Source organism: Zeugodacus cucurbitae, chromosome 4, assembly GCF_028554725.1.
Source record: "Zeugodacus cucurbitae isolate PBARC_wt_2022May chromosome 4, idZeuCucr1.2, whole genome shotgun sequence".
NCBI classification, from domain to species: Eukaryota; Metazoa; Arthropoda; class Insecta; order Diptera; family Tephritidae; genus Zeugodacus; species Zeugodacus cucurbitae.
Window position 1 is genome coordinate 20,644,681 of NC_071669.1, and position 19,439 is coordinate 20,664,119.

Sequence of the window (19,439 nt, forward strand, 5' to 3'; positions counted from 1 at the left end):
CCGTTAACCCTGTATGCACTGTAGTACAGCAAGATAGATACAGTGCATTTATACTGGTTTGCTTCGAGTGATCAGAGTGGTTTAGCGAAGTTGTTTCTCTTTTCTCTTTCAGTTTTGTTTGTGATTTCGTCGGGGAAGGTGTGTGTGGTCGTGCCGATTTTGCATTTTGTGGCTTTAATAAGTGAAGTAGTACATAAGGATTTTTTAGCTATCTCTATATATGTATACATATACTTGTTTATTCCATTGTGTGTACACTTAGTGCTGTAACGTTAGCAGTGGAAAGTCATTCCTTATCCCAGATAAAAATTGGGAGTTTCAAGATTCGATTATTGTAGTGTGAATCGTCAAAGTTTTTTGTGCAAATTTTTAACAAATTAAAAATACACAAAATCAAACTTAATAGCATAAACTAAAAACACTAAACAATCAAAAATTAAATAAATTTACAAACAAAAAACAAATAAAACAAAAAAGAAAAAATGGCATCCGAGGTAAGTCAGACACCAGTCACTGAAAATAAGGTTGCTGAAGAGGCGGCGGCGGCAGCGGCTGCGACCAAGCCAGAAACCACAGCTACAGAGGCCGTAGCAGCCAAGGAGAATAACGCTGAAAGCAATGGTGCCGATACAGCGAACGCACAGGAGAAAGGCGACGACACAAAGGCGTCGGCCGCCGGTGAAGACACAAAGAAAGATGGTGGAGACAATGCTACTACTGCAGCAGCAGCAGCAACAACCAACAGCAAAGCCGAACCAGCACCAAAGTTCAATGTGCATAAAACGAACTTTGAGAAGGATGTCATATATCTGTATCAGTTCTCCCGCACTCCTTTGTTACCATCGCTATCACCATATTGTCTAAAAGTCGAAACCTGGCTGCGTCTGGCCGGACTCAAATACGAGGTAAGAAAAATGTTTAACCATAGAAAATTATTTTTAATTACAAACATATGGATATATGTATAAATCCCAGCTCAATTTTGAGAGAAGAAACCCACATATGGCTAGTTAGGTTAATACAGGATTTTAGGTTTTGAAGCATACATAAATAAAAATTGTGTATGTGTATGTGCATGTATATGTATGTCTTTAGTTGGGTAGGTATGTTAAACTGTATGTGCGGTATATGCATATACTGTAACAACAGTACCGCCACCGCATACACTTTGTCATATCATATCCCCACACAAAAATTCAAAACTCGCCATATTGAATTTTATGTCTCACGCACACATACACACAGTGTTTCCGCTGGAAAAAGGGCAGTTGCCTTGCCTTGCCTTGCCCTGTTCCTTGTTGTTTCACTCCTTGCGCGCAGCTAGCTGGTTGCTATGAGTTGAGTTGATTTGTCGCTGTGCCTGGAAAGTCGCTTCCAGTGTTGCTATACGCTGCCCGGCTCTGTACCGCGCAATGTGTATACAGGCACATGCACAACGCACACACATACATACGTACAACAGTGGCAGCACTCACTCGCTGCTGCTGTTACTCTTTGTTTGTATTTATGCTGCGCCGTGAGAGCGGGGTGGAAACGCAACGCAGTTGTGTACCAGAAAGAATTTTTTGCCCGTTATATTGCAATAAAGCTGCCTAAACATACAGACCCACATACATACGTACATACATATATATATCGATACGTACGTATGTGCATTGATTTGAAAGGCGAGTACCTGTGTGTGTGTTTTTTGCATTTATGTTAGTTATATTTATGTTTGCACTGTTTTTAATGATAATGCAGGTGTTGCAGCGTTGAAAGTTTGCAAAAAAAAACGAAAAAAGAAATATGTAAATATGTAAATAGTATGCAGGTTTGAAATCAGGTGCGCGCAGCGTTGTTTAAAATTGAAATGCAAGTATAACAAAGAACTTGTACACAATTTTCACAAACATACGCGCGTACATATATACATATTCATATACATTTCTATGCTGTATTCATATCAATGCAATGCAGGATCAGTTGTAACTCGCGCCAGGGGGTCACGAAGTCGTTAAATGAGATACCACACAGAAATAGAGCAACTCTTGCACATGCAAACATACATATATACATACACAGAAATGTATATAGATAAATTTGTACATTATGTATACGCGCAAATTGTTGGTTAACTTCAACGCGATCGTCATAGAAAAAAATAATTGTTTGCACCAAATTGCTATGCATTTTCGTATTATCTTATAATTTATTTATTTTTTTGTTTTTTTTTTTTTTTAATATAAAGCAAACTGCAAACAAGTTTGGCGTAAATTATTTTTAATGTCGTCGTTATTAGAGTGAAATAGTGAATTTTTCTGTGAACGATTGCATTTAACCTGCATGCCATATGTTTGTACATATGTACATACTGGTACATACAGAAATGTGTTTGTATGTCTTAAGCGCATATTTTAACGTGTTGGCACTGATTATTCGTTGAAATGATTACTTAAAGTATATGTTTTACACGAAGTTTTTATTATATTTATAACAAAGCAAGAAAAGTTGATTAACTCACTTGCCTGCATACATACATACTCAACTCTTTTAGTAGTACTACATTTTCTTAAAACAAAAAAATTGTATAAATAATGAATAATAAATAATTGTTATTTATATATTTTACTATATACTTTCGCGTATTATGGGTGTGGTCATGCCTTTAGAAGTATGAAGGCAGGAATGTTATAATATTCCTTAACTAAGTTTCTTAGGTTAGGTGATGGCAAGACACAAAAAGCACATACATATTTAAATTAAATTTGCGTAATAATTTTATTTAATGAGGAATTGAGTATTAAGAATATGTTGTATAAAAAACTTAAATTTTGAACTATAGTTAAACTTCCCTAACTCTAATCTACAAAAAAAACCTTGAGTTATGGAAGGTAATTTGTATGTAATTTGACTTCTACTGCCAATTCAAGAGTTCGAAATATGCAGAACCTCGAGTTATAGAAGTACGATCTATGGAAGTTTAACTGTATTATTAAACAATAATATTTTTTTATTTCAATAATTTACAAAATAACAATTTTTAACTTTAGAAATGTGCCCTAAACAGTATAATTGCATTGAATAGATTACGTTTATTATTTCTAAAGAATTCATAACTTATTTAATATATTTACACTTCGGCATTTCGATTTGTTTAAAATTTTGGGTATTGTAAAATTTTTATTTTCGCTGCTGTTTGTATTCAATATGTGGTGCTTTTAGCTGCAAAATAGATTTTCGTATAAAAAATAGAGTTATCAAAATTAATAATAACTTTGTACGATGTCAATTTCTATAAATTCTTTATAAAATGAACTTGTATTGTTATTTCTATTTAATTTTCAAAATATTATAGAAAATTTGTTTGTTTTTTATGTTTAAAAATAAAATAAAATAATTTTAATTAAACTAAACGAAATAAATTATAATTATAAATCATTTCATGTGAATTTAATTATGCTGAGGACTTATTATATTAATTTAATTTATTTATACTTCATTCTTCTACATTTCTTCCCTTTCATTATAAAAAATCAAAATTATGAATTTAATTATCTTTTGTGCTAATTTTTTTATTTCTACTTCTTCATTTCTTCCATTTAATTATTGGAAAAAAAATTATCAATATAAATATAAATTTTTTATATACTATCAGCATAAATAACACAATACTATTAATGAACTGCTTTGTCAACTCTGAAGTATTTTATATGATTCATTATTTAAAAATGTCCCCATCTACATACAAATATATCTAAGTATATATAATTTGTAGAAATATATAATATATGTATTTGTAGATAAAAAGAAATATCTTCTGAATTCTCATGAACCAAACTGTATCAATTGGGTTTTCCGTTTCATTGTTAGAGTTTTCGTGCTACTTTATACAAATAAATTACTTTATTAACCAATTTATTCTAACATACAAGACTTCTGCGTTCTTTTATATATATACTCTATTACTTTCTTAATGGTTATATATATACTATATTACTTTCTTAATGGTTAATTCTTTCCCACACAATATGCATATCTTTTGTTTTTCAATTACTGACTGACTTTTAGTTTTCTAGGCGCTTATTGTTGCCTATAATTCAATTAAATAATAAATAAATTTAACTTTACATCAATTTTCGACATTCTATATGCTTTATTGGAGTGGCTTACAAGCCAGTAGCAGCAGCACTCTAAGCGCCCTTCAAACTCCACAAGAAAACCAATGAAATTGATTTTCTCACACACGCATTCTTCATGTGTCATGCATGGATTTTAACTTTACTCAACTTAATTGGAATTGATGAGCAATTTTTAATGCACTTAAACTTGACACGTTCAGCTTTCCCACCACATTTCACTACGATACTTTACTACGCCAACAACATACACAAGCAAGCAGTCAACCAAACATCATCCCCCTCATTACGAGATATTTAAATTCAATACTTTACTTTACTTTACGGCAAACAACCCCTAAACAAAAGACCAAAGTCGGCGGCCGGCACTCCTATTGTTAGTTACTTTATCAACAAGCCATTGGCACTGTGTATCGGCGCTAAAAAAGAAAAAAAAAAGCGGCACTGCTACAGCAGATTAGTTTACGCGTATATTACTCATAGTTTGTTGTACAGTCGATAAATACCAGAAAATGGTGTAAATAATATTTAAAAAAAAATAAAATGAAAAAACTACAGTTGCTGCTCGCAAGTAAACTGCATGAATGCACGCAAGCCGCCGCTAAACGCACACAAACACTGTGACTGTATATGTGCACTTAAGTTGCTGCTGTTGCTGTTGTTGTTGTTGCCTTCATTTGTTGTACATGCGACACTGTTGTTGCGCTTGCTTACTTCTTACACGCTGCTCCGTTCATTTCAGTGCTTCAGTGCTCTGCTCTGTTAATCCTTTTAGGCATTTCTTTGACATTTCATCACAGTTAATGTGTTCGCGCTACATACATACACTACTCTCACGCGTGTTACTCGTATGATTCACAGTTGCTGCTTCTAATAACCCAGACTTACTGTACATGAGTTGTTAGTTGTACCCATATTGCTTCTACACGCTGCTGGCCGCTTTGCCCGACGGGGTGGGGCGTCCATGTGTAATATATAAATATATACATATTTTTACACATACATGCATGAAAGTACTTAAACGCTCATACGTCCATTCATACATACATACACACACGCATGCATTACCAGCTTGTAACTGCAATATGTAATGTGCGCTTCTTCCTCGTACAGTGTACGCTTGTGGCGACAGTGGCGGATTGGCACAATACAGCAACAACAACAACAACAATACATAGTCAACCATTTGGAAATGGAAAGTAAACAATTCTGCTTTTACTCCATTGACTGTGTAACGGCTGCAACGGCGGCGTTGGCGGCATTGGCCTCCTCTTCGTCGTTGGCGTCGTCATCGTCATCGGTTGGGTCGCTGTGTTGTTGCTGTCACCGCACGTTAATTATGACTCGCTGCTTTGTGCAACGCCTTGGTTTAAGAGATAAGGCGCGCATACACACAACAACAACAGCAACACCAACAACTCCATGCTCATGCTCTCAAGAGGGCAAACAACTGCGTTAAACCGTGGAAAATAGCAATATTTGTTTAAGAACGCACACACAAATATATTTCACTGCACGCTTTATATTGTTATTGTTATTGTATAAATATGATACATTAACGCTAGTATGCCGGCTGCCAATTAAGCGTGACTACTTCTTCATTTTATATTTACTTGAGTTGTTATCAGCGCAAAGCCATCAGTCAGTCAACTAGCTAGCGCTACGGTTATTAATGTAAACTGAGAAAAGAAAATTAATAAACATCCGTTCATGTCATTGTAACGTAATTGCGTCTCATTAAAAGCGATAGTCAAGGAATTTTAACAAAACAAAAAAAAACTCTGTAACAACAACAAAAAGTGCATAGTCAAGCGTCAATATGTTGCATTGCATCCCCATATGCGTTTCGTACGCTGTAATCTTGAGGTTACACAAACCGAAAAATGCAGCCAAGCATATATATATATATATATATATATATACATATATATATGTATATCCACATGTGTTAGTCTATTTTTCATAACAACAATAGCATTTTGTATGGATGCTGCCATCTGCTGGCACAAATTTCTTATACAATTTCAAACAATACAAGAAATCCACACAATCATACAACCCCGATAAATGCCGGTTTCGTCAAAAATTCTCTGACTCATGAAAAGTCAAATGGTCACACACATTATGTGATATGACACTAACATAGTGTATATTTATTTGTTTGTTAATTTTTTTTATTATGTGCATATTAGTTGCTTTTAATTTAAGAGCGCTATTGCGCCGCCGTCAATGACCGGAAAAGCGAGAAATGCCAATTAAATTATAATCAATTAAGCCGACTCTGAGCGCCCTAAACGCGCCTAATTAATTCGTTAACACAATTATGTTGCAATAAATAAAGTTTGTTGCTATACGGAATTATTTTTATATTCAAAAAAAATTGGTTTGAGTTTACACAAAATGAAAATAATTCTTATAATTTGTTCTTGTCGTCAGTACAACAATAGCAACATATTGTCTTTTATAAATTAATTAAGTTTTTTATTTAATAAATATACGCATAAGTATAGTTACAATAACATTTCTTCATTTAAAGAACAATCGGTTAATTCATTCGGGTTCTATAAGTTATGCTTGTGCATTAGCATGTAACACAAGCTAATACGTAAGCGCATTGAATGACGCTACAATAAATGCTGTTTCGCGTCAAAATAAAATATTGTATGCAATATATTTTAAAATCAGCCAATATCGAAAATAATATTTTTTTTATTTTACATCATTATTTATTATTAATATTTTTTCTTTCTAAAATTAATTTTAACTAATATTTTAGTTAATGCCACGGTCTAATATATAATCTATACAATAGAAGTATGAATAGTCATACCTATAAGCACGTATAAAGAAAAAATGATAAATAATATTACATTTATTTATATAGAAAAAAATTATCTATGCCGACATTCTAATGATCTCAGTATTTTATCGACATTTCCAAGGATTATATTTACTCACTTCTGGAATTTACATTGATAACAAGCTAGACATTTTATTAATAGCAAAGCGGCAATGATATGTGTGAAAGTGGTTTTATTTAACATATCAATATTTCTACTTTCTTATTTTTTATAACGAAGAAAATAATTTTCTTTAGTTCAAAAAATTATTTTTTTTTATTTCAATATACAGTTGAAAATCCATAACTCAAACTTTTATAACGCGGAGTTCTATACAACTCGAACTCTTGAATTGACATTAGAAATCAAATTTCATATGAATTACCTTCCGTAATACGGAAGTCTTTCTAACTCGAAGTTTTTTGTGGATTATGATGATTATTTATAAATTTCAATAACTAAATTTAACTAAAATACAATGAGAAGTAGTATGAATTTAAAAACAAATGAAATATTAAAAAATATTAATTTAATAAAATAAAAAAAATGAAAAAGTTTTGGTCTATATAGTTGAATTTCTATCCATTTGAAAATGATTATGTATTAATTTTCACGCGATTTCCGATATTTCCCATATTTTATTACTACTTTCGAGTCGGTATGCATTCAATAAATCTGAGAGCACATCAAAATCGGTTAACTCGTTTTAGGGTTCTCGAATTATAAACGGCATAACTAACACGACTTTGCTTATGTAGATTTTGTCAATGAGTATTTGAATAAAATTATATCTTATTTCTTCTTGTTCTTGCAATACAACTTAATGCTGAAATATAAGAAAATAGGTCAATTATTATATTAACTCATCTTGTAGTTAAAATTCCGCGTATAATCCTTTAATGGTAGGATCTCACTTGGACAGTCGAAAATGAGTGTTGCCAAATACATCTAAAATATCGAAAAAATTAACTTCAAGTGGTATTTGAGTATTAAAAAAGTCAAGTCAAGTGTAGACCTTATGTTTTTGAGCTTAGGATAAAACTTAAAAATCTAGATTACCTAAGGAATCGAAGTTTGTTCTGTATAGCTATAGGATTTATTTACTAGTCATGGCCTCCAATATAATAATATGGGGAAATATGGTTTGGTTTATATTTTTTATTTATTGAAAAATTAATTTCATGAAGATATTTTATGAGTCTTTATTTTAACACTTAACAAGAAATTCAAAATCTAAGTCATAATCTATGTCTCTAATTTATGTAAAATGCATTTCCAGCAAACTATCCAAGAAATATTGCATACTAAGGCTCTATCAGCACGTCGAATTCGTATTATTTGAAACATTCTATGATGTAATCTGTAATTAATGCTAGAGAACACCAAAAAAATACATTTTTTTAGACCATTAATACATTTTCTAGACCACTATTAAAGCGCTGTAATGGCTTTAGGGAGCTACGAATAGTAATGAAAAAAATCTTCACTTTCAATTATCAAATTTAAAAATTTCGCCAAATCAAACAACTAATAAACAGTTCTTTAAGAATACTTTTAATGAACAGAAAGAACATTGTCTGTTAATATTAAGCAAGCATTACAGCTGAAGAAGTGTAAATATTTGAAGTAAATTTTTTATAAGCCGCACTAAGGCGCGCCCTTTGTGCTTGCGATGAGTTTAAATTTTATTAAAAAGTTCATGCTATATATAGAATTTAGTGTAGCGCTGAAAAATCAACAGTTGAATTAATCAATTAAAGTCAATGCAATATAATGAACCCTCTCAACTACATAAAATGTATATATACATACATACATAAATATATGTATGTATGTATGTATGTATTTCCAATGCAGTGCCTTGTGTATGTACTTGTGTACATAAGAAGTTTTAAATTATCCCTAAAAGTCCAACACTTGATGCTAGCAGCATATATTTTGTGGTTGTACAATTGCACTTATGCACGTACATACATATGCCACTTTAGTGAATGTATATATGCAATTCGCTATGACACTAAAATACTTTATGTGTATGTATGTATGTCGCCTTCGCTTTCGCCGGCCGGAAAACTGCATAGACAAGCGGCGACAATTGCGAAAAGAGTAGACATTATTGGGCCCGAGTACGCGTACTCACGACGCTCTTTGGGCGCAAATTGCAAGCGAGTATGTATGTATGTATATGTGTGTGTAAATCTGTTAGTTTGCCTGTACAACACACCCCAAATGACAGGCGCTTGCGGGTTGACCACACTGCTTGTATGCCTGTATGTATGTAGATACATGTTTATGTATGTTTGTTTGTAATTTTAGGGTGTGGGAGTTGAATTTCCAATAGCAATTAGCTAAATTTACAATATTACGCTCACGCTCTCCTTGCGCCAACCATTCCAGAGCGTTTGCGCTATGTGTAGGGTGTTCACTAGTGACGTTAATGTGATGCTGGATTGTACTTGATGTTTATATACATACATACAAGTATTTTTTTTTTACATACTTATTGTATATATATAGTATACATATATAGTTTATTAAAGGGTATAAATGTGAGTCACTCACAAACTCTCTTGAACGCCCTGCTGCCAGCGCACAAACAAATCAAATGTGTAGGGCGTGCGACTGTTGTGTGTATATAGTAGATATGTATGTGTGAGTGTGTACAATAGCATTGCGCTTGTGCAGTTTGCCTCAAACTGCGATTGTGTGGCGACGGCGCGCCTCTTGGAAGTACAGACAATAAACTGGATTGGATTTGACTGGAATGAATATATGTATATTTGTATGCGTGTGTGTGTGTGTAGAAGGAAGCACTTTGCGTCAAACGAACTATGATGCCTTCTTCGCTTGGCAGCAGCGCTCCAGCAACAGCTTTGCGACTCTCCCACTCAGCCGCTGCAACAATGCGCCACAGCAATAATTATTTTTGACATGCATACATATTGCTGTATTACTACAATAACAGCAACAACAAAAATTGACAATAAATGTGTTGCACTATAATGCGAATTATTACAGTTTTTAAGCCTTCTCAACGACCGGATTTACTAAACGAGTGCCCGCTGCACACACATACACACACACACACAAACACTCTGTAAGTCAACATTGCAACGAAATTTAAATGAAATTGCAAAAAAAAGCGCAAACAAATTGCAAGAATGCAGTGGGAATGCAAATGCTTAATTGGCGCAATGAATTAATAAAGAAAAATTCTTGTCTGCTATAAGTTGCGCCCTGCGTACGAGACGAGTACTTGCAATTGTACATTATGAAATATATATATGCATATACAGGCGTTTACTACTGCCTGTGCTGCCTGTCCGTATTACACATGTACTCTGACTCTGTAAGTATGTATGTATGTCTGTATGTATTGAAGTGCTTGCTTTTGCTTGCTGGTGGTGTACAACACAAACTCGGATACTCGAATTGTGAATTGTGTATCATTGGAAATTTATGGCCCCACCCTGTTTGGAGTCGCTGTGTATTCTGGAAAATGATAAAAACGCCAACCACACCCATACACCATGACCGAGGGTATGTAATGGGCATAAGGCGGCAACAGCGCGCCATTCGCTTTACTTTCTCGCGCTCTAACAGTGTTGGGGGAAACTTTTTGCAGGACTTACAGACATACATACATACACATACTGCTGCATAGAATAATCAGGTTCGCATGCAGATTACATGTTGGTACTGCATGAGCGTGGAAATGTCATGGAAAATGCAATCGGAGAGAGCATTCGTATGTAAATTTGTATGTAATTAGTCTTGTAATTAACGAATTTTACTTTTAAAACAACAAAAAAATAGTTGTAAAACGTTAGAAAGAGCACACATACATATGTATATATTTATATGTATTTATATAGTACAATATAAGGCGCTAGTTTAAAAAGTACAGCAAATATAAATGTTGATACACTAAGTTCGAATGCTGGGGCATATGTTTGGTATCAATCGTGAAGATACTAAACATTTTTTTCTATAAACATACTTACATGTTTTATATACACGTATATTTATATAATGTATACATACTAAACTCGTGTGCAATCCAAAGCATGGCAACATGTTGGGCACAATAGTTCGCCACAAACATACTTATGTACTATATAAATACAAAAACGTATATACATAACTGTATACATAAATATGTAGATATGTATTTATGTAGCACAGCGAAAAAATGTGTATTAAGCAGGTGTGGGTGGCTAATTACACTGCATAAAAATGCCAAAAGGCAGCATCTTGAAAAATTCCAATAGTTTTTTTTGCACCTCGATTATGTACATGAAAGCGTTGAAGTGTTTCAAACCCAACGTTTGGTGTGGCATGGCAAATACGCACACACATACGTACAATTTAATATCATTTTAAAGAAAATTAATTTTAGACATAAAATACTAAAATTAGTTGCACGCTTAAAATAAAATTGAATTGAATAACAATTGGAAATTGAAAGCTTCATAGTGCTAGTGGCCATGAAATAACTGTTTCTGCAGACTATACTTACACTTAATCTTAAAATTTACTTTTGGAAATTTTCTATATAGCAGGTAGGGTGTGGTTGCTAGTCGATTTCAAGAAGAAAAAAAAAATATTTGTAGTTAATAGTAGCAAGTGCTGCCTAAATTATTTAATTTTACACGCGTTTATAACAGCCTGCTAAATTTTATACACTAATTAAAATAAATAAATGGTATTAAAAACTTTAAATTTAAATTGTAAAATTTAAATTAAATAATATAATAACTATTAATATTTATAAACTAATTGGAATTTAACAGAATTCTTTTAACTTTAGTATAAATCTTATTTTTTATAAAAATGAATTGTAATTAAACCCACACACACATGCATAACCATTAAAAGTATTTGATTACATTAAAGTATTTAAATGTCAGAACAACGAATTAAATTTAAGACGAAAATGTTGCTTAAGCATGTGAATCGCTAAATTCTTCTATACGTTTGTAGATCAGCACATAAATCATTTGCGAAAAAATTTACGCGGTTGCGGTTCCATTAATAATAATATTTATTTATTTCCAAATAAAACGCGTAATTAATAATTTTTCATTTCAACAATTAAGTTAATAAAAATTAAATTAAATATGTTTTTTTTATTTATTTTTGCTGCTTTGTGCTGCATAAAAAATAATTTCGACATCATAAAAAGTAACCACAAAAACCAGTTGCGGTCAGAACGTAACACTTTTTTGCACGGCCTTGATGTTTTTTTATTTATTTACAAAACCATAAATTAAATAATCTTTAGTTTTAACTTACTGCAAGAAAAGCAACAATTGCATTTGTAACAACACGAACACACCTCAACAGCTCAAGTGACAGCAGTGTAGGACAGGTAGACGACAAAGCTAAAGCAAAGAATATTTCACTTTTATTTGTGTTTGTTTTTGCGCCAAAGCAAACGAACGAGTGCTGGCGCGTACTCGCTATAAGCACATTTGTGCATTGTTTTGAAATTTACTCGTACATTTACATTGGCCGGGTATTGCATTCAAGGAATTTACACGTAAAAGAACTTATTGTCTGCCGTTTAACTGCTTTGGGCACACATTGACCTGAGTTTCGTTTGCAAAATGTATACATACATAAATACAAATGTGCTGCTTGTTTGTAAGGCCAACTGTCACATTGACATCTTTTACCAAATGTATGGAAATGGAAAGTATAGACGACTTCGGTAATAAATGTGAACGCGATAAGAAAACTAACGTCCGTCCACTTGAGCAATAGCAAGAATAGCACGCTATAGTAAATATGTATGAGTTGTGCATATGCATTCCAGGTGGATAAGTATGCTAGCCTGCGCAAAGGGAGCGTACAGTAACTCCGTCTTTCCTTTTGTATGTACATATGTATGCCGACCGTGCTCAAACGATTTTCTTTGATTTCGTTTGTTTTTTCATATTTCGCCAATATTGGCATTTCCTTTGGAGTTTTTTCTACACTTATATGTATTACTGTGTGCCGGTATGCGTTGTGTGCGTATTTGTTTTTGCTATTTGTCGAAAATGAAATTCAATAAAGCAAATGTAGCTATTGCACATTCCAACGCGTAACGCTACGCGTCAATAATACGTAAGTAGGCAGGCAGCGAAGGTACGTCGTTGCGTTGTGTCAATGTTTACCAATTAAGAATAAATAAATGCGGGTATAACTAAATAGATGTATTTGACGTGTGTCGATATGTAAATGATACTATAAGCGCCATAAAAGCCTATGCACATGCATAAATATGTATAAAATATATAACTATTACATACATATATAGCATGCAAATAAACATATAAGACAAAACGTATCAAGACAAATATTCCATTGAAACAAAAAATTGGCGTACTTACAGATTTGGCGCTTGACTGACTGACGTGTACTGTCAGTGCCTGTGCTTCTGTAGTTGCCTACAAATGTACATAAATAGTTGCATATTTAAAATATTTAACATGACAATCAATATAAGCGCATCCACCTACTTCTATAAGGAAACAGTAAAACTGTCTAGTCCGTTTTTAAAATGGTTTTGCACCGCAATTTGAAAATATTTATGTAAATAAAGTATTGTATCGCGCGCGCACTTGAGTTGAATTGAAATTTGAAATCCCTATAAGTTGACTATTTATTGTTTATATAAATAATTATGGTTGCGCATATTTATTTATGCAAGCCTACCTATATTTTGCAGTCAATTGCATGCACTGCCATCAATGCCACCAAGCAAATAATAATATTAGCATTATTGTGCTTTTTTGTTTATAGTTGCATCGATTTACATTCAATACAAAAATGTGCGGCATTTAAAATGCAATGCTTGCAATATTTGTGTGTTTATTGCGAAATGCGCATAAAAAATATAAATATTTCGCAACTATTGCGCATACGAGATCAGTAAGCAAAATATGCATATTAATCTGTATAATATTAATTAAAAAAATATATTGCTTGTGTATGATAAGGTTAATGCTTAAGCAGCTGGATGGCTGTGATTTTATATGCCTTAAACATTTGTTCTGATATTTTATATTTTTTTTTTTGCTTGACAAATTTACAGTGGTGTTATATGCGAATGGTTATTAATACTGTGGGCTTCAAAATAAGTACAAAAAAGGTTTTAAGTTATATTTCTAAACTAATCTTAATAACTCGCTAGTAATAAACAAAATAAAAATACCGAAATCTCAATTTTTTCTAATTTGTATCTACAGAAATTTTCAACTAGTTTTCAGAATTTTTTACAAAAGCTCTACAATTTTTAAGTAATAAGTGAGCGAATTCTTTAGTTTGGAGAATATTTTCGTAGGTTATCGAACATGTTATCTCTAGCCATTGGGTAATTTCTCTACCAAATTACTGTAAAAAATGCTGAGTCATATTATTACTACAGCTAAGCACAATCTCTGAAAAACAAATTATATCGAAAAGAATTAAAAAACAAATATTTTGAAACATTTATTGCACAATATTATTGTTAATATTAAATAAATAATTTTTGTTGCACAATACTTTTGTTAATAAAAAATAACTAAATTTTTTATTTCTTTTTTTTCTTTTTCTAGAATGTCGATCATAAAATGCGCTTCCGCTCGAAGAAGGGACAATTGCCATTCATTGAGTTGAACGGTGAGGAGATCGCTGACTCAGCCATCATTATCAAGGAGCTGTCAGCACGTTATGAGAAGAATTTGGATGCTGCTCTAACAACAGAGCAACGTAATGTGTCATATGCCATGATTGCTATGTTGGAGAATCATTTGATTTGGATTATTTTCTATTGGCGCGCCAAGTATCCCGACAATGTACTGAAAGGTTATAAAGTGAATTTGCAACACGCACTCGGTCTACGTTGGCCGAATTCGATTTTGAATTTTGTGTTTAAATTCACTTTTGGTCGTAAGGTTTGTACACGTGCTATACTAAATATTAAATGCTTTCTACTTTGCTTTTTCTTTCTTGAAGTAATTGCTTTTATTTGGAGTAATGTAATCATAATCTATTTGTATATACACGCATTTAAATTCATGTTCACACACACACCCATTAAGCACATATTTGCATAAAGCTGCTGGGAACCACTTGGTTGTTTGATAAGAAATTCATAATCCACACGCGCCTTATTTTTTGCTAACACACTTCATTAGTCATTGGCATTTATTTTTTTTACTCACAAGCAACGTAAAAAAAAATTATTAAAAAAAAATATTTATTATTATAAATTTTTTTAAGAGGAAATACTTTTTGCTATTAGTCACTTCACTTCATTTGCAATTGCACCATATTTACATTAATTTATCGCACACACTTCACTTTGCTGCATTAAATCGCTTTACGCTTTCTCATATCATTAACCACAAACAGTAAAAATCAGCAAAAGGTACTTTGGTTAATCATAAACGTAACGTAACGTATAATGTATACGTAGCGTCTGTAAATTGTAATAAATATTTTTTAAAAAATCTGTAATAATTTGTGTACTTTGCGTATAACACATGGGAGTATCATATTTACCTTTGCAATAAATTGTGAACACACATACATACATACACATACACATACATACATACATACATGTAGATCTATATAATATAACTACAGCTATAGCCGGTAGAAATCTTGTAAACACAATTGCTTAAACTACTTTCTACATAGCAAATATACTCGTACTCGTATAATAGTATTGGCCATCTGTGGCAGTCTTCTTTGCTCTTTGTGCCTACATGTGCGCTAAAGTGTGCTGATTTTTATGGTTTATACATGAATTCCACCCCCACATCTATATAATTTGCAATATCGTGATTTTTCATAAATAGTGGTTCCAGGGTTCGAAAAAATTGAAGGCTCACGGCATTGGCGTACACAGCCCCGAGGAGATTGAGGAGTTCGGCAAGAACGATTTGAAGGTATTGAGCGAAATGTTGGACTGCAAGCCGTTCTTCTTTGGCGATGAGCCAACCACTTTGGATGTGGTTGCGTTTGCCATATTGTCGCAGCTGCATTATTTGTCCAAGGATATCTCGTATCCGTTGCGCGATTTCATGACCGAAAAATGTCCCAATTTGGTTGGACATGTGTCACGAATGAAGGAGCGTTGCTTCCCCGATTGGGATGAGATTTGCACAAAATTGGACTTGAATGCACATATTCCAAAGCCAGAGTAAGTTGATTTTGCTTTTCTTATAAAATGTTTAATTATTTTATTATAGTATTTTATTTTTTGAGTGTTTTGTATTTAATAAATTTATTTTATTTTTTCCTTTCTAATTAGGCCTGAGACAAAGGAGGGCAAGGAAGGTGAGCCAGAGAAATCGAATGAGCAAGAGAATGATTCCGACAAGAACGAGAAGGAGTTGGAAAAAGACAAGGTGGGTAAAAAATAAAGTGACGAGTTGGAATCGGGATGTCTGTCTGTCCGTCCGTCTGTACGTGCAACAGAAAATTGAATAAAACCTAAGTTTAAGATTGACGAAACTTGGTAGATATGTTCCTTAGGACCGTGGGAGGGTTGCTATTGAAAATGGGTGAGATCGGACCTTTGCTCCGCCCACAAAATGGCGAAAACCGAAAACCTATAGTGTCATAGCTAAGCCATAAATTAAATTTTCAAAGTAGTATTTGGTACAGAGAATCACACTAGTGAGGGGCATATTTGGATGTAACTTTTTGAAAAGTGGGCGTGGCATCGCCTCCAAATAGGTTTTTTGTATATATATCGCAAATCAATTAATATATAAAAAACAAACTTTCTGCAGTCGTCTTGTTGGGCATTAGTCCAAAACCCATATCTCATGAATCACTAGATCGATTTTAATCAAATTCGGTGTATAATATTTTCTTAACACCCTGACACGGATGAAAAATGTTTCACAACCACGCGTACTTCCCATATAACTCAATTATGAATTCCATCTGATTCCTTCACTTTATAATATATACATTGGGAACAGATTAAAATTTTACACGAATACTGTATTTGAGCTGTGGCATCATTTATGGAAAAATCGTCGAAATCGGACTATAACTTTTCCAAGCCCCGGATATCGAACGTGATGAACTCAGTGTCTAACTGTATTTTTTCACCGAAAATAACGACAAATCTCTCAGATATTTTAATTAAATTAAGAGGAAATCATTTTCTTCTAATAGTGTGTCTCTGTACCACAAATGGTTAAAATCGGGTCATAACTTCCCTAGCTTCCATATACCTTATATTCGGATTATCAAACTTCCGGTGGGTTAATATGTGAAATATCTTAGCAGTGTACCTTCTTATTAGTGTACCTTTGTGGAGAAAATGAGTGAAATCGGTTCATGAATTACCTCAGCCCCCTTATACTATTTATATTGATTTTCATTTTTCTATTGGCCTTTTTGCCGTATATATGGGTCAAATTGTGTGTTAACTTAATAAAATTAAATAAATAAATTGCGGGCGTATAAAATGTTCGTTTGCATCCGAACTCATCCTTATCATAAATTGTCAAAACTAACTTAAATGAACTTAAGTTGTTTTAATGTTAAGTTTTTTTTTATTATTTATATTTTGCTCAACAAAGTTATTAATTTTAATTTCTCAAACTTTATTTGCAGTCGAATGAGAAGGAGATCACAGAGGAGAATAAGGAGAAGGAGGAAACAAAGTAAATATCGATATCGATAAGCTAGGACAACTGTAAAGGACATGCATTTAAAACAAAAACAAAAAATAAAAACAAAACAAAACAAAAAACAAAAATAATCACACACACAAAAGTATAATACAATAAATTTGAAAACATTTTTATATATATTACGATTAGCATAAAATTATAAAGAAATTATACATAATGTATAAGAAATTGCAATTAGTTAAAAGCGAAATAACATCTGACGATGATGGATGATTCTAACTGCTAATTTTGTTTAATTTTTACATTTTTTCATTTATGTAATTATCATTTATTTTTTATTGTATAATTATATTGTTTATTACACATCCAAATAAAAAAAAAACAAAAACAACAATATTAAACAAAAAAACGCAGCAATGCAATTAAGCCTAAATGTAATTAAGTTTATTTTTCTATAATATATATATATAATATAATTTGTGTGCAAATATATAAAATATGTAATGAAGAAAATTTGTAACGTATGAACATTGTGTTTTGAATGTTGACTAAAACAAAAACAAAATAAAACGCTGCTACAAGAGTTAGAGGTTCTTTGCAGAATCATTATCAAAGAAATCATTGTGAGAAAAGGAGCTAATTTAATAATGAATAATAATAAAAATACTCAAAATTCGAAATACATACATACATCCAACATTTACATGCATACATACAAACGGAAGTGCGTGTGTATGTAGTTGCATTTCGCGACTTTCATGCGAGTTAAGCAGCAAACAAACACATACAAAACAAAAACAGAATGATAACTTAACTTAAAAACCATTAAGCACACCTGCATACATAAATACACAGACATACACACATACATGCATCAAATATACAAAAGCATACACATAAACTCACGCATAAACAAATGCGCAGTCACCGACAACCACAAGTGACTGCAATTTGTTAGCGCACTATTGGCTTTGTTTTTTTTTTTTTATTTTGCTCATCGTATTTATTTCAGTACGCGTACATACAAACATACATACATAATAAAATAAATAAATAAAGTCTATATACAAAAACAAAAACAAGAAAAGATGAGGAAAACAAATACAACATGCATAAATACAACTAAATCATTCGCATATATATAGGCATATGTATACATACATATATATACATATATACATACATATATGTATATTTATAAATACATATAATTATATATATATACATATATACATAACATCAACATCAGTTTGAGTATAAATTGAAGCGTACACCGATTAAATAAAAATAAAAATAAAAATAAAAGTAAAAAATTTAAAATGAATATTAATTTAAAAAAAGTATAATAATGAGAAGATGAAAACAAAAATGAGAAGAAAGCATTAATAAATAAAATATAACAACAACAAGTATAAGAACAAAGTATTTTTCATCCACATGGCGGTAAAATATGTAATTGTAGAGTATTCAAGTATTTTTATGGATTATGTATTAAAGGTTATGTTATAAGTTTTTACCACATTATTTCTATTGTAGCTCAGTGTTTTATATAATAAACATATATAACATAAATCTTATTTAATAAATATGCTTCTTAATCAAATTGTATTGTGTTTTACTTTTTTATTTCTACGAAATGCGGCATATAATTAGTGTGATGACAGATGTTGGATTTCCAAGTAATTTCATTTAGCTTATTGAGGTTTACTGCGATAAGGTCTTAGCAACAAGTATTATACTCTCAATCAATATGTATCAAAAAACCACAAAACATCATTGCTCATTTGATTCAGACTATTTCTAAAGATTTCTATAAATCAATGATTTCGTATTCTGGGAGTTGCTTT

General features: G+C 32.1%; 1 protein-coding gene across 2 annotated transcripts; it reads left to right on the top strand.

The window, feature by feature from the left end:
• Window positions 1-53: 53 nt before the first annotated feature.
• Window positions 54-19,195, top strand: LOC105216931 (failed axon connections). 2 transcript variants are annotated; one of them, XM_011191695.3, is made up of 5 exons: window positions 54-905; window positions 14,545-14,883; window positions 15,796-16,139; window positions 16,251-16,347; window positions 17,573-19,195. In XM_011191695.3, the coding sequence occupies exons 1-5, from the start codon at window positions 483-485 to the stop codon at window positions 17,624-17,626; spliced, it is 1,257 nt and encodes a 418-aa protein (XP_011189997.1). In that variant the 5' UTR covers window positions 54-482; the 3' UTR covers window positions 17,627-19,195. The 2 variants fall into 2 exon arrangements, with proteins under 2 accessions (XP_011189997.1, XP_011190015.1); XM_011191713.3 differs by having other exon boundaries at window positions 15,805-16,139.
• Window positions 19,196-19,439: the final 244 nt, after the last annotated feature.